The sequence below is a fragment of the Coenobita brevimanus genome, chromosome 46, assembly GCF_032717465.1.
Source record: "Coenobita brevimanus isolate Jiangsu-jjx chromosome 46, ASM3271746v2, whole genome shotgun sequence".
Lineage (NCBI taxonomy): Eukaryota > Metazoa > Arthropoda > Malacostraca > Decapoda > Coenobitidae > Coenobita > Coenobita brevimanus.
In genome coordinates this window covers 55676651-55699397 of record NC_136999.1, presented here as the reverse complement: position 1 = coordinate 55699397, position 22747 = coordinate 55676651, and the positions used below count along the sequence as shown (strand labels likewise).

The 22747-nt window shown below is 42.1% G+C and overlaps 1 protein-coding gene across 1 annotated transcript in view; it reads right to left on the bottom strand.

The window, feature by feature from the left end:
- Nucleotides 1-1146: 1146 nt before the first annotated feature.
- The window catches only part of Cap-H2 (Chromosome associated protein H2), a 120492-nt gene continuing 98891 nt past the window's right edge, over nucleotides 1147-22747 (bottom strand). The window contains exons 11-14 of the mRNA XM_080271590.1: nucleotides 22577-22696; nucleotides 16842-16955; nucleotides 15205-15347; nucleotides 1147-1294 (exon numbers count right to left, since the gene is read on the bottom strand). Coding sequence (XP_080127716.1) covers nucleotides 1147-1294; nucleotides 15205-15347; nucleotides 16842-16955; nucleotides 22577-22696 — 525 coding nt within the window. The remainder of the gene's footprint in view (nucleotides 1295-15204; nucleotides 15348-16841; nucleotides 16956-22576; nucleotides 22697-22747) is intronic.

Sequence of the window (22747 nt, the reverse complement as noted above, 5' to 3'; positions counted from 1 at the left end):
GCGTACAAGGCAGGGCGGATCATGTAATATTACGTTTTTGTGTTTCCCGCATTGTTCTGTATAATGGCGCAGAAACTATATGCTGCATAGCAACACTGGGATGCTCCCAGCCACGCTCCTGACCCATGCACTGCTAGATGAGAGTGAGTACATCCATTTCTTTCTTTTTTGTACTATACCCTAATATATTTATAAGGTCAAAACGATTGTCAATACTTTATTTTCCTTTAAATATGCCTGCCTGTGAGTTACGCTAGGTAACTTTTTTGCCCGCCGTGGAGGAGTTAAAAGGTAGATGACGAACCTATTTCCCTTGGTTGGCATTACGTGATCCAGTAACCTCTTGTGGTTAACACCTATGCAAGGCCGTCACTCTGATGGGCATTCGAACCACTACACTACAGGACTAACACCTCTAAAATAACTAAAAAGCTAGACTATGATAACACACTTTAAAAGACTTTAAATATAAATTAGAGTAGTCTACTCTATGAGTCTGTTAAATGCCTATGGTGCTTTGTTAATTTATTATTGTGCCCTCACTGAAATGATTCTCAACACTGATTAAAAACGACTCAGACCATCTACCTCCAAAACTAATCTAAATAAAAATACTAAAAATGTATAATAAAACAAAGAACCTAAGTGTCCCTCAAAATGTCAACAAGTGAGAACTGAAGGATAATGACTTCAACCCTGGAGCATGCAAAGTTAATGTTGTACTTTCTGTTAAGAGGACACTGGTGATCTGGCTGAGTGTGGGGTCAAGAGCTATTGGAGAGTCTTAGCTGTACTGTAGGTTGCATGGGTGGTTTTACAGCACCTCTTCCAATGCATTTTAGTGTGCATATTCAACATTAACATCCCCTTGTATGTTAATTGATGTAACATCAACATAGACTGCATCAATAACATATAAAGCTGTACTGAGGTGTAACGTGCAGAATACATGAGCAAGAAAGAGGTGTCACAAAACCTCTACAGCCACCTACAATACAAACCAGTGAGTAAACAGACAGGTGGCATGTCAACACACAACAGCCACGTGCTTAAATGTTGCATACATGACCAGTGAACGAGCAAGGCACAGTGGTGGATGTGGTGGGTGAGGGTGAAGGTCGGGGTATGGGACTGAAGTGACTGAGATCATCTGGGCCTGATCTTGGGCTTGGGTTGTGCATGGGAATCCTTGAGTGGTAAATTGTGTTTGGCCAGTGCTACCTGAGTGATGTCTGCACACACTGCTGCTGCTGCCACCACGCTACCTGTGCTGCCTTTTCCATTACCCTTCCTTCTGCAAACAACACATTCTTAGTTTTCTCACTCACACATTCACATGCACACAGAAAAAAATTTATTTTCACACACCTACAAAATAAATCTTGTTATAAGTCAGAGATGTCCTCCAAAATAACACACTTTACCCATACAAATGGTATGGTAAATAAGGGGAAAATAGCATACCAGCTTTATACATAGGTAACAGAGCATTGGAGGTTCGATGGACAGTTTCTATGCACTTACTGTGAAGTTTTGGTGAATAAATAAACAAACAATACAGCTTGAAAGACAACATATAACAAGGACTTACTATATTTATTCATCATCATAATCATCCAGACCACCTTTCCCACCCTGTACATTAATTAACCCTGGAACACATTAGATTTTTTTTTGTACGCTACCACATTCATGGTCACTATTGTGTACCAATTTAAAAAAAAAAAACCTGGAGTTGTTTTTATTAAACTTACAAGGTATGGACCTAAAATGTACTCTTAACACTACAGTCTGGGGGGGGGGGGAGTGTAATCCTCCAGGGGTAACTAAAGACAATTTTTAAAAAATTAAGTAAAGACAATAAGGACGAGTATAATGAATGGATTCTGATGTCTGGTGACCAGTGGGCAATAGGGGGGTGTGGGGGGCAGCTGGCTGACTCCCAGTCTCCTGGCAGAAAAACATCAAAGAAAAGTCCATGCACTAAATGTCTAGTACTGTAACACATTTGTGGACACTTTTATAGCCCACACCTGTGTTATATGAAAAACCCAGCCTAGGAGCGCGCACCAACTACCTTCACCTGACACAGCGCATCATTTTAGGAAGCTACTGAGAACACCACCCACTTGGGCCATGTGGCCAAAGTTTGCGTGGGTCACAATAGTGTCCTCGAATGTGTTCCAGGGTTAAATACTTCATGATGATAAAACATATTGAACTTTCATCAACAAACCTCCTTTCCAACTCCAAGATCACAAAACAGTTTAAATGTCATTACCAAAAGAAAGAGTAATGTGTACACAACCTCACTGCTCTGTCTGTTGCCTTGTAATGTCACTGCTAACCAAACTGATCCATGATGTATAAAACAACCTCTTCAATCCAGGTGACTTGGTACCCTTCCCTCTTTTCTCTCTCTCTCTCTCTCTTCCTCAATGCTACCAGACAATTATATTCAAATTAGGAAAGGCTTCTCATAATGATGGGTATATTAAGGATGTATTTAACCACCCCAGTTTGAAAATTCTCTCAAGCTGGATAAAACTGTCAGGTGATGGTAGGAGTGCAGTATAACGAAGACATCCCAGCAGGGTGGGTTAAAGACTATAATTAATCCAAAGGTTACTTGAAAATACCTTTAGGTCAGTTTGTACACAAAATCCACCATGTATTTTGCTAAGTCCCCCCCCCCCCCTTTGTGTGTCCGAATCTGAACACCGCCTTGCCAACCCATTAGGTAAGGTCCAACAGTTATTTATGCCTTCCATCTTCACATGTTACTCCAACACTAATGGCCACCAGCCAACTATACACCAAACCATCTTATTCAGGACTGGTGTAATGGTATTAGCAATGGTATTTTTAAGACACTAGTGGGTCTTGTGGATGATCAATAGAGTCTGTTTAAATGCAGTTCTAATGAACAATGCATTCCCTTTCCCAGTCTGGGACTGAACTCTCTTTCAGAGATCACATCTCTAACTACTTGACCATGACCACTGCTAATGTATGGTACCTGTTACAGACAGCACAGTTATTTTCTTTATACTGGTGTCTATAACTACACTACATTCTGCAACATATGGATAACTTTCTGATAACCTAACCAAGCAATAAAATGTAAACCATTAGTATTACTGCAGTACTGCCTATCTATCCATCTATCTATTGCCAGACACCTAAATCCCATACGGGGCGGCCACAAAACAAATCACCTCAATGTCACTCTGTCCAATGCCATTTCATTGCCCTGCTCCCACCTCACACCCCCCTCTCTCATATATCTCTCCACTCCATCCCTCCATCTCATCCTTGGCCTCCCCCTCCCTCTCCCCCCCTCCACCTCACATACACCCTCTTCATCAGTCTCTCATTCTCCATCCTCTCCACATGGCCAAACCACCTCAATGTGTTTCTCCTAACGCTTGCTATCACATCCACATCCACACCACAACACTCCTTCACTTCCTCATTTGTCAATCTGTTTCTCCATATGACTCCACAGGCTCCTCTCCAATAACTCATTTCCAATGCTCTCACTCTTGACTTGTGTCCTTCCAACATGGTCCAAGCTTCACTTCCATACGTTAGAGTTGGTATCACAATACTGTCATGCAGTAACTTTTTCACTTCCATCCCCAATTCCCTGTTCTTATCACTGCTTTCAAGGAACCACCGGCCTTTCTTCCTTGTCAAACCCTTTCAAGCACTTCACCCGATAAACCTCCCTCCTTACTCATCACACTACCCAAGTACTTAAATGCATTCACATTTTCCATTTCCTCACCATCCAACCTCACTGTACATTCACTGACTTCACTTCTCTCAAAGACCATGACTTTTACTCTTCCCTACATTCACCTTTAGATTCCATTTCTTACACACTCTCCCAAACTCATCCACCAAGCCTTGCAGCTCCCCTTCGCCTTCACTTAACAACACAGTATCCATTCTGCTACTATCTCTCCCCCATGCTTCAGCATTGCACCACACACTCCATCAATTCCCGGGGCTTTCCCCATTTTGACTTCATAGCTTCCACAACTTTCATCCTACTGATTTCTTCCTCTCTTCTCACCTCCCTCCTTCTCCCAGCCATTCCCCAGCCACTTATACTTGCATTACTTTCATTCTCTATGTTCAACAATTCCTTAATGTGTTCTCTCCATCTGCTCACTTTTTCTCCTTTCTCCACTAGTAATTACCATTTTTATCTTTCACTCCCCAAATAACTTCTTTGGCACCCTGTCTAACTCTCTTTACCTTGACCTGGAGCGGTGGCGTCCTCGTTATGGGTCTACCCCCTTTAGGCTGTCGAAGAGAAGAGGAGGACAGCATGGGGGCCAAACCACCGCAAAACCCCCCCGGCCCCTCACAGGGCTAGAGTACCTGGGTGTGGCTTCTGTCGCCCTGGTAAGTACCACATCGCCCAACAAAACACACTAAACAACAACGTTTTTTCTACACCGAGAAATGACTCCCCGGCTGTCATTTCTCGACGACTTCTTCTAGCCGGGGACATTGACAGCAAAACAGGACCCACCGACAAATACATATGTCCAACATGCTCAAAACCTATCACGTCGAGGCAACAGACAAAGGGTTCAGTTCAGTGCAATTCCTGCAAGAACTGGACCCATTACACCTGCACAACACTTGCATCCAGAACACATTACACAAACACCTGGACCTGCTCCTTCCCCCCACCCACCAACCCCCTTACCAATCCTACTCCTACTTCCTTCACACTCCACAGCCAAACCCACCAATCCTTCCCACACCAGCCAGTCACCCAACTCCTCCCATTCCAACCTATCCTAATCCACCTCAACCTTTACCTCCATCACAACCTCCTCCTACTCCTTCCCCTCCACCCACGCCACCTCCCTCCCGTGCTGCAGCAGCCAACACACATCTCACACACAACATAAACATCCTTCTGTTAAACATAGATGGCATAAACAGCAAAAAAACAAGAACTCACACAATTCATCAAAAAACAGAACATACACACTGCCATCTTACAAGAAACAAAACTACACAGACCACAGAAAACACCGACATTTCATAACTTCACCACCATTTGACAAGATTGGGCCGACGGCGCTGGCGGTGGACTCATCACCCTGGTACACAAATCCATCAACTTTGCAGATACCAGAGCACACACAAAGTCACTTCTCCCCCCACATGACACCACAATAGAAATACAATCAGTTAAAATATGCACTGGTAACAAATCACACATAACAATCATTAACAAATACAAATCATCCCCCACAGTACCATTACCACACAATTACTACCCACGGGCGCTCACCATCCACTCACCCGATGTAGTGCTGCTCTCGGGTGTCTGCCCTTTCCTCTTCATCCTTCTTTCTGTCCATTCTCTTCTGTCTTTCTTTCCATCATTCTTTCGTTGTCCTTCTGCCTACGGGTGACTTTACACTCCCTCTTCTGTCTTTCTTTCCTTCATTCTTTCCACTTCTTTCAGCCTGTGGGTGACTCTACACGAAGTGACAAGCCAAATGGTTTCCTGTGCACCAGGAAACCATTTACTATGCTGGGTGGTAACCATATAACCAAATTTTGGCACCTGGTGGTTTAGTGGGTAATTACAGTATTGCGCTCCAATTGGATAGAGCCAGTGAAGGTTTATATCCAAGTTATATCCAAGGGGTGGTTGGGGTTGATTGCTCATGTAATGCCACTCAGGGATGAGTGAGGCTGGTCACTTTCATCTTAAATGTCAGGACCAACTGCCTAGCCCCGGGCTCCTACGCTCCTCATGGGGCAATGTAGGATTGGATGATGGATGGATGGATGGATGGAGATACACCACATCACTAACATACCCAACATCATCCTGGGTGGTGATTTCAACGCCAAGCCGTTGGCCTGGCATGTCAACAACCCTGACACAGACAGAGGGCTGGTACTACAATCCCAGACAGATCATCTTTTCATACTAAACAGTCTAGACCAACATACCCATATCCCACACCAAGCCATCTTCCTCCCATCATCTCAAGACATCACCTTCAACTCCCCACACCTCGTCCCCACTACATTATGGAGAGTGTTCAAAACCCTAGGTTCTGATCACCTCCCAATCATCATCACTACCAAAACCAGAATCACCCCAGCTGGCAACAGACACCAATACACTAATTATCAGAAAGCCAACTGGGAGGCCTTTGTAACTGAAACAGAACATTTCGAAACACTAAACAGTACACCCATCACAAACATCAACACCGCTGTGCACACTTTGAATACAATCATACAAAACGCAGACAAAAGACACATCCCTAGAGGCAACAGAAAGAGACACAACCCTAACATCACACCAGAAATTCAAGGCCTCATCAGACAACGGGACACACTGTGACACTCCCCAACACCCCATACACAAGACACCATACAACAAATACAAGAACTCAACACTCAGATAAACAATGAAATATCAGAACAGCAAACACTAAACTGGACAAATTACCTCCAAACACTTGATCACAAAACAAACATCAGCAAACTCTACAAAACACTAAACAGCATCACACTTTCCAACAACACCACCACACAATCACACGCTGCCATCACAACAACAGACACCATACCCTCAAACAAACAAGCAAACACTCTCATCAATCACTTTTCACAAGTCAGCCATCTAACCCCCCATCCGGAAGACCGACGTATCATCAGACGTAAGGGACAGTTCCCCACAGACCCAGACTACACACCTTTCACTTACAATCAGACGAAGCACATCATTAACAATCTCAAGCACTCATCTGCCTGTGGACCAGACAACATAAGCAACATTCACCTTAAACACCTTGGACCACAAGGCATACAAGCACTCACCAACATATCAGACTACAGCTACTCACACAACATAATACCCAGCATCTGGAAGCATGGCATTATCATCATTATCCCTAAACCCAACAAAGACCCCACGTTACCCTCCTCACATCGCCCCATCACACTCCTCTGCACCCCCTCTAAAGTCACTGAACGACTGGTATTTCAACTAGTCACACCTCACATTCCCCTAGCCCAGTCACAACATGGCTTTAGGCCACTACACTCCTCAAACACCCTTCTTACAGACCTTACATAGAGAGTTTTTGATGGCATGAATTCAGCTAGGCCACCACACAGAACACTCCTAATCACACTAGACATTAGCAAAGCTTTTGATGCCATCCCCCGCCACAACCTCACAAACAAAATACTTAACATAAACATGCACAATAACACAAAATAATGGCTGGCAAACTACTTAGCAGGCAGATGTGCACACGTAGCATTTGCCGGTCAGTCTTCTAACATCAGAAACTTCACAAATGGCGTCCCCCAAGGATCTGTTTTGTCCCCTACACTCTTTAACCTATACATGCACGACATACCCACACCCCACACCCCACAGATACACATAGCTTCCTATGCAGATGATATAACACTTACATGTATGCACCAAAATGCAAACACAGCTGCACATATCATTCAACCCTACCTCAATGCACTACACGAATGGTTCGCCACAAACAGGCTCAAAATAGCCTCAGCCAAATCTACAGTGACCCTTCTCACAAACTGGACAGCAGAACACAGTCACATCCCACACCTCACCATAAACAATACTCCCCTACCACACACACACACACACACACACACAAAATCCTTGGTGTAACATACAATACATCAATGTCATTTAAACAACACATCACAAACATTAAAAATAAAATAACATCAAGACTCAATGCTTTTGAGGTCACTTGCCCATACAACATTCGGACACAACAAAGAAACCACCACCACAGTATACAAACAATACATACGTTCAGTGATGAATTATGCAAGCCCTGCCTGGGCTTCTAAACTCACCAAAACACACTCCAACACTCTACAGACCATACAGAATAAGGCCCTAAAAATAATCACAGGCTGCACAGCTACTACACCCACAGACCACCTACATCAAGAAACCAAAATCCTCAAAGTCAAGGATCACCTAGACATGAGAGGCACCCAGTTTCTTGCTGCAGCCTCCACAAACCCACAACATCCACTATATTACATGGCAGCACATCCACCCACACCAAGGAACATCAAAACAACACCCAGCACACGATACCATATACAAATACTGTCATCTCTCCCCCCTCGCCCACCTCAGACCAGCTTCCAGAAGCATATCCACACTCAAATCACTCGCCGCTCCATTCAGTCACGTAAAGACAACACACAGCTGCATGCATGGCCTCCTGACATTCATCCTTCTGAATCCTATCTCCCTCGTGAGGACAGGGTCCACCTGGCCAGGCTGAGATGTGGGCACCATCCAGCCCTCTTAAGCTACCAGAAGAGGCTGGATGACTCCGTCGCTGATGCCTGTCCAGGATGCAACACAGAACCCCATACTATTAAGCACATTATGGAAGACTGCATTGCACATGATCACCTACGCTAACAACACAACATACATTCTTTGAGAGCTCTGTGGGAAAGCCCGGTCTCGGCCATGGCCTTCCTAAGGGATTCTGGGCTGTTCGGCCAGACTGCCTAAGGAACAACTACTACTACTACTATTACTCTCTTTACCTCTTTCCAGAACATTTTCTTACATTCCCTCCACTTTACACTCAAATTCCTTCCAAATTTTCATCCACTCTCTTCTCACTAATCTTTTCACCTCTCGACACATAACTCTCTCTTCCATCTCTCAACTTCTTCCACGTCCCTCTTTCTCATCCACTCACTATGTGCTTTCTTCTTTTGTGCCACAGCCTCTCTCACCTCTTCATTCCACTATGCTGTTCCCTGCATCCCCTTTTGTTTTCTCTTCACACCACCTTACATGCTGCACAGATTTCTTCTGTGAATATCTTGCACACACCTGCCATGTCCCCCATCTGCTCCAATCCATATTTACCCAATCGCTCCTCCATTTCCCTCTTATATTCTGCCTTTTTTCCATCCTCTTGTAACCTTTCCACCCTCATTGCATATACTACTGCCTGTTCTTCCCTTCTTCAATTTCTCCATTTCATATGGACTTCGATTCTGACTACTACCAGATGGTGGTCAGAAAGTCCACTCCCCCAACCTCTATATACTCTTGCATCCATTACATACTTCATATTATCACCTACACACACACAATCAATCACCGCCTTTCGTTCATTCAGTTCACCACCCACCGTTCTCATCACTCGCCAAGTATACCTATGGATCATTTTGTGCCTGAAGAGGGTATTGGCTATCACCAACCCCCTCCCAGCACAAATGTCCACTAACGCACTGCCATTCTCTTCCATCTCTGCAGGCACACCCTACTCACCAACTATTCCATCCACCTTCACACTCCCTATTTTTCCATTCATATCTCCAATCAAAAACACTTTCTCATTTCCTTCAAACTTTTCCATGCACATTTCCACATTTGTCCAGAACACTTCTCTCACTCTGCTTGCACACTCTTGCGTCCGCACATACACGCACACAGTCGCCCACATTTGTATTCCAACTTTCAATCTTACCCACACAATCCTTGAGCCAACTGACCCATATTCTCTTATATTCTCCTTCCATTTGTTACTCACAACAATACACACTCCTTTTGCCCTCTCATTCTCACCTACTCCTGTGCATATACCCCATCCATACTCCCATTCTCTCACACTTTCACCTCTCCATTTAGTTTCATTTAATCCACATACATCCACTTTCACACCCTCCAGCACCTGGACAATCTCTCTCTCTTTCACCTCATCATTTGCACCCCTTACATTTCAAGTAGCTAGCCATACCATGTTCTTTGTCGGTCCTGAGTCGTCACCCTTTGGTCAGTCCTGGTCTGAGGCTTCTTGTTCATATTTTTAGTTAGATGTCTTCCAGGGAGGGGCACTAACCCTCCACCAACCCACTTGTTGCCACGCACGGAACACGTGTTGGCTGGTTATACAGTTACCACCCATCGTTGTACACTTGACCCTCGATTTCCCGGACTCAAAGGGGTGGAGACCAGTCCGGGAATCCCAGAAGTCCGGGAATCGCAGAAATCCGGTCTCACATACCATTCCCTGGACTATTACCATACTTTGTCTGAATTCTCCAATATTGTCCAGCAATTATTCCGATATTCTAGGGCATTCTGGAATGTAGGCTACCTACACCAACATACAGTAACTAACATACACAGTACATAAAAACTGAAACAATAACAATAATAACTGACACAATAGCAGTATTTTGCTAGCTACAACCCTAAGAATGGTTGTTTAGACAGTTGTTGACGAGAATGTGGAGGGTATGATAGAAGAAAATCAGAAAGCTGAGGAAAAAGAGGAAAATGAACAAGGAATGGAACACCACAAGGTCAGCCAACCACTGATCAGCTGACTGAGATACAAACACACAAATGATCGAATGTGATCTCGATCTTGGACCGAATCGATAATTTTAATTGGAAAATATTTTAATCTTTATCACCATAAAGGTTTGCACACCTAATTATTTGAAATTCAGTCAAAAGTTTGTGCTTAATTTAATTATTAATGGAAAATCAGGATTCAGGGAGAAAATTTCTCAGTTAACAGAAGTGTTTTGCCTCTTGCCTAACAACTCGCTTTGACGGACTTTTGTTTAGCATAAATATCAGTTTACAAGCCAGATACATTTTTTTTGTACTCAAAATAAATATTTATGCAAAACAGAAGTCTGTCAAGGCATCCTGATGATCTGAAGGGGAAATATCTGCTAACACTGGCACATTTTAGCTCTGAAACCTAATTTTATAATGAAGTTATATTAAGCACAATTTTTCTGTGTGTGGATTTCAGATAATTAGATGTGTATAAGCCACTGTGGGGAAAAAAAAAAAAAAAAAAATATCCAGTGAAGAGTGCCGATTCAGTGTATAGCAGCACCACATCGGGTGAGCTAAGTGAGTAGAAATGGATCCCACTGACTCTGTCCGTAAGAAAATATATTTTTTAACTACTTATAATTTTATTGCATCCAAGCCTTCCTTAACCCCTTAAGCGCGGGTATGTTGGAGGTGGTCCGTGCACCTCACGCGGGGATATTCACGTTCCCACTGACTTTTTAAAAATATTTGCCAAAAATCAGTTATTAGTCCTAGAATATTATAATTATATATGCATATGGCATATACCTTCAGCTTTCCCCTGGGATGTTTGTTGAGCCTTCGTCGACTACCGTAGGACTTGTGGAGACTTCTGAAGTTGGGTAACGAAGTCTCCACTTTACACTTCCCGACACTCCGTAATATGGTTACCACTCCCTGATATTATAACTACAAACACTATTCTATCAATTTCAAGTAGTTTGGAATCCATACTCCAAAAAAAAAAAAAAAAAAAAAAAAAAAAAAAAAAAGTGAAAGCAATGTAAATTACGAGCGCATACGAGCTTTCCTCGATGGTATTCTGAGGCAAAGCTGTCATTTAGTATTTTTAAACACACACTTTATATTCCTAGTACTTTATTACACTTATTTATATATACAATATTTATCTATAAGTTTCTTTCAGTACTAGTACAGTAAACCCTCATTATACAATGCCTCTTTGTACGATATTTCGCTTATACAATGTCAAAATTTTAGTACCCTATGCCCACTATACAATGGGAACGATTTGCAACAACGATGGATCATCCGCGGCTCAGTGAACAGCGAATGTGCAAACGCAACAAAAATGTCCTCACACTGTCGGCATTAGACCACACACACTTGTCCACTGGTCCAGCCTCATTAGCTAGCCCTGCCCAGCCAGCCAGCCCTGCCCAGCCAGGGAGTTCTGACACTGATGAGTGAGGGCTGTGAGTTCCTGTGACTGTGAGGCCAAGTAGAGACAATTCGCTGTCAGGACGATTCTCCATCATTTATTTACTTATCAGTTTATTTAGCAAGTACACTAGTTTTTTAAATATGTAAGTTATAAAAGTGATGGTGGTTTATTGCTTATATAGTAAATGTAAAATATGGCATCAAATCATGGGCATTAAATGAAAAATAATAATACCCTGTATATTGAAACGTGAATCAGCTGATTTATGATCGATCCTTCATCTTAGCATAAGGCTACATACGAGACATTGGCATTTATATAAATGCCTAATTACCTTAAGTGAATGATCGACATACTTTGGAATTATACAAATAATCTTCATGTTACGTCTATATAAATGTTTCGGGATATTTCGCCATCAAGTCAATTCGCCATCACAACAATAACAAGACAATTCGCCATCGGGACTTTTTGTCGTCAGGATGATTCCCCGTCATTTATTTTCATATCAGTTTATTTAGGAAGTACACTAGTTTTTTAGTACTGTACTTGTACCTCTTCAAAGTCGTTTTAAAATATACCCAGGATGTTGTAGTACCAATGGAAATTAATGAAAACAGCTGTGGGTGATGCTAGAACATAATTCAAAGTCAACTACAGCAAGGTAGAAACAAGTTAAATATTGTCTAAAAGTGCAACTTACAAATGATATCCAAAGCCAATGCTATTGAATGAAAACAGACTTTGATAGATCCCCCAGAAAATTAGTTATTAAAGTATTAGTTAATCAGTAATAAGTATGTTTATAGAATGACGGGGAACTGTCCTGACGGGGAACGTCCATATTATGACGACGAATTGTTGACTTCATGGCAAATTGTCTAGGAACCACATAAACAACCGTTGCTTGCTTCAGTAAAGGTAAGATCTACTGTATACGGTAGTTTTCATGCTTTTTTCTCTTTATTCACTATTAATGTGTTACTTTAAATGTTTAAACATAAGGATATTTCATGTATGTGAGTGCTAAGGTGTGTGTATGTGAGAGTTTAGGCACGTCTGGGAACGTATCCCCATTGACTCCATGTTATAATGGGATTGCTATACGATGGGGTTTTCAGGAACGGAACCCCATCGTATAATGAGGGTTTACTGTAGTTTATTTTCACTCCAGGCATTCACTTTCTCGTGTATGCTAGCGCAGAGAGCAAAGCTGTCACTTTCATTTTCATTACTTTCACTTTCATTACTCCTAGTATATATACTCGTATTCTTATATTACTACTTTACAATATTTATCTATAAGTTTCTTTCAGTACTAGTAGTTTATTTTCACTCCAGGCATTCACTTTCTCATGTATATTAGCACAGAGAGCGAAGCTGTCACTTTCATTTTCATTACTTTCACTTTCATTACTCCTAGTATATATACTCGTATTTTTATATTACTACTTATTTACATTTCTATTCACATTCTCTATTTTATTTACATTATTTACATTTCTATTTTACTTACACCTTTATGCACTGTCACTTGCAGTAACTTATAAAACTATTTTCCACTGTTCACTTATATTTACATTCATTGCTTTCACTTGCTGTTTACACATAATTTACATTTTCACTTGCACTGTTTTAGAGACCAGAAAGATTGTAGTCACTTTCCATCATTATCACTGATAAATTAGCTAGTTCACGTTTCACAGCAGTCACTTAGCCTTTACCCCTTCCAACACGAGCTTTAGTAGAAGTAGAGGTCACAGGGACCTTTGCATGGGGCTAAAATGCAGCGGAATTGGACAGGAGCGAATCCGACGTGATTTCACCTTGAAAGACGAGAGTAAACTGACTGCTGGGTCTAGGGGCAGTGAAGGGTTGCCAACGTCAGCGTGGTGACAGCTTCTAATATATACGCTATGAAATGATTGGCAGGAAATCTAGACAATACATAATAAATTAGGTAGTTCCAGGTGAATGTAATTATCACTTAGGCTTCTCCCTTCCTTTCTTATATTTTTATTATGAGAACAGGTCATACAGCATATTTCAAGGGGAAATAAACAGGGAAAATTAGCGAACGAGTGCACGTGGGGTGTTGCCAGGTGATAATTAGCCAATTCAAGGTGCATGGCACTATCAATTACCTTTTTTCTTTTTTATATATATTATTTGTATGAGAATAAGGCATAGGGCTCATTCCAATGGATGAAATGAGTGGAAAAATCCGGGCAAGATTTGCCTAGCGTTGCGCAGCTGGGGCAGGCGGGAGGAGAGGGTAATGGAGGGGAGTCAAGAATGGGGAGAAATGGCTAAATTGTCAACAGTGGATGGGAGAACAGATGACAATAGCAGCACTGACTATTGTTAGACACTGGCAGTACTGACAGATGATACAAGCGACCACTTCAAAGCCCGGGCGAATTCAAAATAACACAGAATCGCAAAAGTGACGCCCCGCGGTATGATCCATTGCACCAGAGTGTCACGAAAGTGATGCCCTGCGGTTAAGGGGTTAAATTTTACTGTGTTATGCAACAAACTATTTATAGTGGCATTTGAGAAAGGTAAGAGGCAAATGGGATATTGCCACAAGTTAGGAACTGATGGCGTGAAGCAGGTTGGTGGCCAGGATGCATTTCATGTATGAAAATATCTTCTTGTGTGTGTTACAAATGGCCTTTATCGAGTCAAAACCTTGCTAAAATTATACTGTGTTGTGCAGCTGACTGCTAATAGTTTTATATGAGAGAATAACGGCCGGACTTCTGTGAGAATCCCGGGCTTGTACGGGCATTTGATAATATTGTCCGGCCTCTGCCCGTGTTCAGGAAATCCGAAATCCGGAAAATAGGGGTCCGCCAAATCGAGGGTTGTGTAAATGCTTTTCTGGTTTACAGCAAATCATTTGGCTTGCCACTCAATGTAGAGATACCCTAAAACTAAGTACCACTACACTAAGTGGGTGGTTGATGGGCACCCCCACCTACCACAGCAATACTGATCTAGATTTTCAAAGCTTTTTTGGTCTGTTATATTTTCCTGTGGCACTAGCTAAGCAGCCTACCTGATAACTATGGTTAGTTAGGTTCTAATTTCCATCACTACAACATAACCTACCTGGTACTTACGTGACCTGGCATTAAACAATGTTTACAGTTCCATATCTGCTTAGCAAATTCTTAGACCAAGAACTGCTACTTACCTCTTATGATGAAAAAACAACAGCAAATAAATGCATGGTATTTGGAAACAGATGTGAGAGATGGCTTAAACTAGCACAGATGTGGGATCAGAGTCTGTGGGAGTAAAATGAGTAAATAAGTGAAAGGTACATGGAAGCAAGCATGGTGTGTATGATTTAAATGGAACAGACCTTGGTGTAAGAGTCTCTGATGGTGCATAGTAGTCCTGTAGCTCCTCATGGTGCCTGACACGGGACAACAGCGTCAATTCCAGACAGTCCATGGCCAGGTCACCAGGACAGGACTCACTCAGCTCTATGTTGTGGGTGTTTGCCTGACAACAGAACAATTAAACACTAAATCATCATTTTATTTTACCCTATTCTATTTCTTGTTTGTTAAGTATAACATATATTACAGAAACAATGGTTATCAAAGTTCAACCTACAAAGATCCTTTGCCAGTTCCTCTCAATATACAGCACAAGTTATGTGGAGACAGTCAACACTGAAAACACATCATTGATTCATAATGAGCAATGCTTGTAACTTACCTACACATGGAAAACTTAATGTCACGCCAAGACTGTTGTACTGTATCATCATCATCATTCCTACCTCTTTCTCCCACTTAAGGATGAGGTGAGGCAGGGTAAAGAATGCAAGGAGAGAAAACACGATGGAGGGAGGAAATATCCAACAGCACTTCAGGTATTGTATCTATAAGGTGCTACCCAAAAGTTCCAGTCATTTGAATATTGTAGGAAAATAAGCTACCTTACGTCCTAGTTCTCACTGTCACCTTTGAAGTAGTCCCCTTGGGCATGTATACAGTGGTCCCAGCGTTTTTTCCACGAGTCCACCCATCCCCGGAAGGCTTCAGGCGTGATGCCCTCAAGCACCTCCTGCAATTCTGTCTGGATCTCCTCATTTGAGTCCAATCGATGCCCTTTCAGTCATAATTTCAGGTTAAGATACAGGAAAAAGTCGCAGGGAGCAAGATCAGGCAAATAGGGTGGGTGGGGTATGACTACCATGTTAGTGGAAGCCAGGAACTGCCGGACAACAATTGATGTGTGGGCGGGGGTGTTGTCATGATGCAGGACCCAGTTCTTGTTCTTCCACTGTTCTGGATGTTTGCAGAGGATATTCTCCCTCAGACGCTGCAAAACTTCACAGTAAAACTTTCCGCTGACAGACTGAGCGGGTGGGACGAATTCCCTGTGAACAATCCCTTGGATATCAAAGAAAAAGATCAAGATCGACCTGACACTGCTGCGCCACTGGTCCGCCATTGCAAAACCGCCAAACCACCTACACACCACATTACAAAAGGATGCGTAGCTCAACTACAAGTCCACTCACAGACAAGGCCGGGGCCACACTGACGCACAAGGGGTGCTGCTGACTCCTAGCGGCAAAAGGGAAAACTGCAAACAGTTGGCGCCCTTTGTTCAAATTACTGGAACTTCCGGGCAGCACCTATTACTCTGGAAGATGTGCTAGAAAGCCTTGTAAGCTAAGAAGAATATGTGCCAGGGTGGAGAGTAATGACATCACAGGACATGAGGTGTGATGGATGGGAATACAGTATCAGTAATGTGGAAAAACAGCAATACTCTATTCACTTTAACTTGGCCTGAGTTTTGTCCTTTTGCAGTTTATTTCACTTGGCCCAATGCCAGAATACAACCATGCTAGCACTCTACACCCTTTCCACAGCACTTATTTGTAACTAGAACAATATTGTGTTAATCTACTGTTACAACTCAGTGTTCTTGATGTAGAGGTGGCAATTATATACCATGAATGATGCGCATAACACCCACCAGCATAAGACAGGATAAGAAGAGCCTGGACACCTCCCTGGCGTCCTGTCCACACACGATGGCACTGAATGGTATCGTCTGTTTCCGCCCATTGTTGGGGAAATGGCTCAGCACCTGGAACGCACAACAATAATTAGTATTGTATACACACACACACACACACACACAAATGATAAATGAAAAATAAATACACAAATAAATAAATAGTAAAGTCCTTGTTCTTTCCACACATTTGCTGTTAACCAGTTCACTCTAATGACATCTTTTTGTATTATTCTTGTTACTGCTGGATGATCTTACTTAGGTTGGGGGAAATTGCTTGTAAACAGATTTATGAAAGTTGTATCTAACCCCTCTGGTTCAAGACAGTCTATACTATGGTTGAGATATCCTGTCTAGAGATGGCAGGAGCAAAGTGTCATCATACTGAAGGGGTTCTAAGTACATGGTCAATTAATGAAAAACTGCCCATTAACCCCTTAAGTCCCATGATCATTTATCGATGTGCTCGGGCCTTGGTACTGTATGTAAAGTCCTAATATCACTAATAGTACACAAGCTGCCAAAAACTGATGCACGGTATCCCCATCCCTTTGATGAAGTATATGAAGCCTAGCCAATGGAAAGTACAATATCTGGTGGTGTCTGGCCTGACTGGTCTCCTTAGACATGGTGGGGGAGGATCCCCCTCCCTCTACCATTACTCCACCTTCCTCTACTCCACTGGGCCCTATCGTCAATGCCTCGCCCCACCCAAACCACACCCAATACCCTCCTCTCGACCATACTGGCTGTATGTGGCAGGCATATTCCCTCCCTTTCCCCCACTCATGATGCCCCTCCCCCCATATTCCCTCCATCTCCCTATTCCCCCTTATTTCTCAGTGATGCCCCATTCTCGCTCATGGTAAGGAGTGACTTATTTTTATTTTTGACGGTCGACAGTACAGCAACCATTACACATGTGAGAAATATAATTTTCTGGTGTGTAAAATCAAGCTCTTCAAATCTGTGAGACCAAAACTTACTTTGGTGCATTTCTCTCTCTCTCTCTCTCTATATGCAAGGGGTAACAATTTTTATTTTTGATGTTCTTCGACAGTTGATAGTGTGGTAACCATCAGACATAGGAGAATGAAATATACATTTTCTGGTGTGTAAAATCAAGCTCTTGAAATCCGTAAGTCCAAAATCTACCTTTGTGAAAGCTGAAAAAATTGGACCCTAAATGCAGTTTTGGGGCTAGACAGGGAGGGAGAATTGCTGTCTTTGGGCTGAAGGTCAGCTGTTACCTACAATGTTGATGTCACTCCCCCCCCCCCCTTCCTCCAAATTACTGTGCCCAAAAAAACTGTGATATTTTGGGTCACAGATGCAGTGCATAATATTGACTGTTTGTACTACAGTATTACCATTTCACTGTTAGACAGGATATACACACACCCTAAGCAATGACTGTTTATACTCTACTTCGACAGAAAGAGAGAGAGATAAAAAGAGTGTGTGTGTGTGTATTTACCTATTTGTAGTATACAGGAATTGAGTAATGCTCGTGTTGTCCTGTCTCCATATCCACATTCATCTAGTCTGCTTTTACACACATGAATATTTTTCTCCTGCACCACCTTTTTCTCTAAGTCGTTCCAAATACTTGTGTATTTACCTAATATACCTAATTGTGATATACAGTATATGAAATGTGCTATGCTCGTGGGTTCCTGTCGCTGTTTCTCAGTAAGTCAAATGTAGCTTTAAACTCGTTTAAGTTTTTAGACTGGACGATCTCTTTGTCCTGGCTATTCCATAAGTCTATACTTCTGTAAGGAAAGCTATATTTCTTGATATCCTTCAAGCAGCTTGACTTTTTCAATTTCATTCCGTGTCCTCTTGTTGCTCTCTTATCCCATACAAACAGATCTTCTTTGTCAATTTTATCTACTCCCACCATGGTCCTGAACACTGCAATCATGTCTCCCCTCTTTCTCCTTTCCTCTAAGGAAGGCAAATCCAGCTTTTCCAGCCTCTCTCTGTATTACAGATCTGCCAGACTGGGGACTATCTTGGTTGCTGTTCTTTGTATTCTCTCAATCTTGTTTATATCTTTCTTTTTGTGTGGGGACCACACTACTGCTGCATATTCTAACCTGAGGCGGACCATGGCCACTACCAATTTTTTCATCTCCTCATCCATATAATGAAATGCTACTCTTATGTTAGTCAAGAGTTTAAACGTCTCTCTAACTATCTTGTTAATGTGTTTTTCAGGTGACAAACTATCTTGGACCAGCACTCCCAAATCTTTCTCTTCTCTCATTTTTGTGATTAATTCATTACCCAACAAATAATTCAGTGATGGCCTCTTGCTACTTATACCCATTTCCAATATTTTACATATATTTACATTAAATTTCATTTCCCACGTCTGGTCCCAATCATGTATCCTATCCAGATCCTCCTGCAGCATTTTACAATCCTCCTCAACCTCTACCTTCCTCAAGATCTTTACATCATCAGCAAACAGACTTGCATAACTGTTCACTCCATCTACCATATCATTTACGTAAATCAGGAACATTACTGGCGCCAACACCGAGCCTTGAGGGACTCCACTTGCTATTTCCCTCCATCCAGACATCCTATCCTTTATTACTGTCCTCATTTGTCTGTCTCTCAAAAAGTCTCTCATCCATTCCAGGAGGTTCCCCTTCAGTCCTCCTATATATTCTAGTTTCCACAAGTCACTTATGAGGTACCTTGTAGAAGGCCTTCTCCAAATCTGAATACACACAATCCACCCAATCATCTCTCTCCTGTACCACGTCAATCGCTCTTGTGTAAAAGCTCAACAGTTTGGAAACACATGACCCTCCACTTCTGAATCCAAGTTGGGATTCAGCCAAAATATTCATCTCTTCTAGATATTTTATCCATCTGACTTTCTGGATTCTCTCACACAATTCTGCGACCATGCTGGTTAGAGACACTGGTCTATAATTCTGCGGTTCTTCCCTGTTTCCTCCCTTATAAATTGGTACCACATTTGCCCTCTTCCATTCTTCAGGCACTTTCTCCTGTTCCAGAGAACACACAATTAAACCATGAATCTTATCCACCAGTTGTTTTCTGCATTCCTTCAGTACCCAATTAGATATTCCATCTGGTCCTGGGGCTTTCCTTACATCTTGAGTTTCCAATAATTTATACACTTCCTGTACCTCCACTTGTATAACTTTTATCACCAGTACATTTCTAATCACTCCCTCCCTTTCCACAAACTCTTTTTCATTAGTGAAAACCGATTGGAAACATTTGTTCATTATTTCAGCTTGCATTGCTGCATCTTTATAGACCTCTCCTTTTACTTTCAGTTTGGTGATTCCTTCCTTTTGTTTCAGTTTGCCATTAACAGATCTATAAAACAGTTTGGGTTCATCCTTGCATTTGTCAATTAAACCGTTTTCAAAATTCCTTTCTTCTTCTCTAAGTATTCTTGTGTATTCATTTCTAATTCTTTTATATTCTTCCTTTGTTCTGTTACCTCTCTTGCTCCAGTTGTTCCACGCCTTATCTCTTTCTTTTTTGGCTATCATACACCTTCTATTAAACCACTCCTTTTTCCTGTTTTCTTTCCCTCTTACTCTTGGTACAAATTTTTCCACTCCCAAATTGTAGAGGTCTAGAAAGATATCCCACTTCCTTTGTACTGTATATCTCTTGTTTCTCTGAATTTTCTCCAATCCGCATTTTCAAAAAAGTTTCTCAGCCCTGTGAAATTAGCTTTCCCAAAGATGTATCTTCCCTGTCTATGAAGCTCGTCTCTTGGCTCGACGTTCCCTATTATCACCTGGAACTCAATGACCACATGATCACTTTTTCCTATAGGACAGAAATATTTCGATGATTCTATTACAGCGGGTTCTTTGGTAAACAGTAAATCTAACCTTGCTGGTGTGTCCTCACCTCAGAACCGTGTCTCTTCTCTGACCCATTGCGTCATCACATTATTCATTATTATATTTAATAATATAGTGCCCCACGAGTCCTCGCTGCCTCCTGAGTCCCATTCCTCCCAGTTCACCTCTTTACAGTTAAAGTCACCCACCAAAATTATATTATTGCTTTTCTCAATTATTTTTTGCAAATAGCTAGCCATATCTGACAACATCTCATGGTATTTGTCATCATTCCATGCTCTCGTCTTAGGGGGAACATACACTACCCCCATATCTCTCTTGACTTTCTCTCCAGTTTCTAATTTCATATATATCACTTCAGCCCTGCCTTCTCCCATTTCCATGGTACGGTATCTACATTTATGTTGTTCTTCACTGCTATCATCACTCCTCCTTCCGTTTTTTCTTTTCTGTCTCTTCTCCGCAGTTTGTATTTACCATCTCCCAAATGAACATCAATATCTTCTCTTACTTTGGTCTGTGTGTGTGTGTGTGTGTGTGTGTGTGTGTACACGCGCACACATCTAAAACTTCACTCCTCTCCTCACGATCTCACCCTATACCAAGACAGAACCTTCCCAAGCAAGACAGCTTAGTAAATAACTGAGCATCCATTAACCATTACAGTCAATTAAAAAAAAAAAAAAAAATTGGTTTTACGCCAGGTATCCCCGAAGGGCTAAGGTGTTGCCCCTGGATAGAGGACTTTGGATTGGAGCGTGTAGCATTTTATGACCGGATGCCCTTCCTGATGTCTACCAATGACCTTTGGGTGGATTTGATCCTCCGACCCTTCGGTCAGAGCGGAACGCTCTATCCCACTGAGCCACGGCTGCAGCACACTTGTAATGTAACCATAAATAAAGTCCATAATGGCCACACATTTTCCCACTTGGTTAATTCAGGCCAAAGCACATACCAGTACTCATCCAAGCGTTTGTAATTTTAGCTCCACCTCACACCCAATACCAAGCTAAAACATCTGTTCATGAGGCACTGAGAATGAACATGGAAATTTTCAGGTCATCAATCGCCTGTGATGTCTCCATGTAAGAACTGGTGTTATCTTGCCTCGATTCTAGAAAGAGACCTGAGTTGGACTTGAAGGTTGGGCTTTGGATGACCCCTGACACAGACATATGGCTTCCTTGAGTGAGGCAGGTCACAATGCAGAACCAACAAAGTAACACACTTGGGGGGGAGGGAACCCTCGCCACATGTTCCATACATACGGTATTTCATCTAATCAGGCCAAACCCGTAGCCTCATCAACTTCCGTGCCTTGCTTTCTTACACATATCATATCTATGCACCTTACTGGTATACCAACTTTGCTCCCATCTTAAACTTACCCACTTATACGCTGTGCACCACCCTACTTACACCCATTCTCTCCATATAAGCATACCATCTAAGCACCCTCTCTTCTACAGACATTCTTACTCCACATATTTCACAAATCACACTATTTCTTAGTAGTCTATCCATGGTATGAACTCCACACACACTCCTCAATAATCCCATTTCCACTGACCTCATTTCAGACTTTTTGTTCTCCTAATAAGAATGCTGCTGTAAGTATATTCCTGACAGCTGCAAATACTTTTTCTCAACTTTACTATCTAAACATTACTCAAGCTAGAGTATAATAGTAACTGAAATGCCAAACTCTTTACTTAGTGTCATTTAAATGTGAAGACTACCAGCAAATACATAACCCCACAATAAAAAAGGATACCCTGTATTAGTTCATGATCCCAAGCAGCCACAAGCCAAGCACACCTTGGTACCGTAGCTGTGTATGTCAAACTCCTGCCGTGCCTCCTCTTCCTGCAATATGGGTGTGATGTTTTCTCGCCACTTGTTGACACGACGTGCGAGGTCTGATGAGTTGACTTGCTCCTGGTGCAAATAAATACAATGTGGATCATAATAATATCAGTAAAAATCACC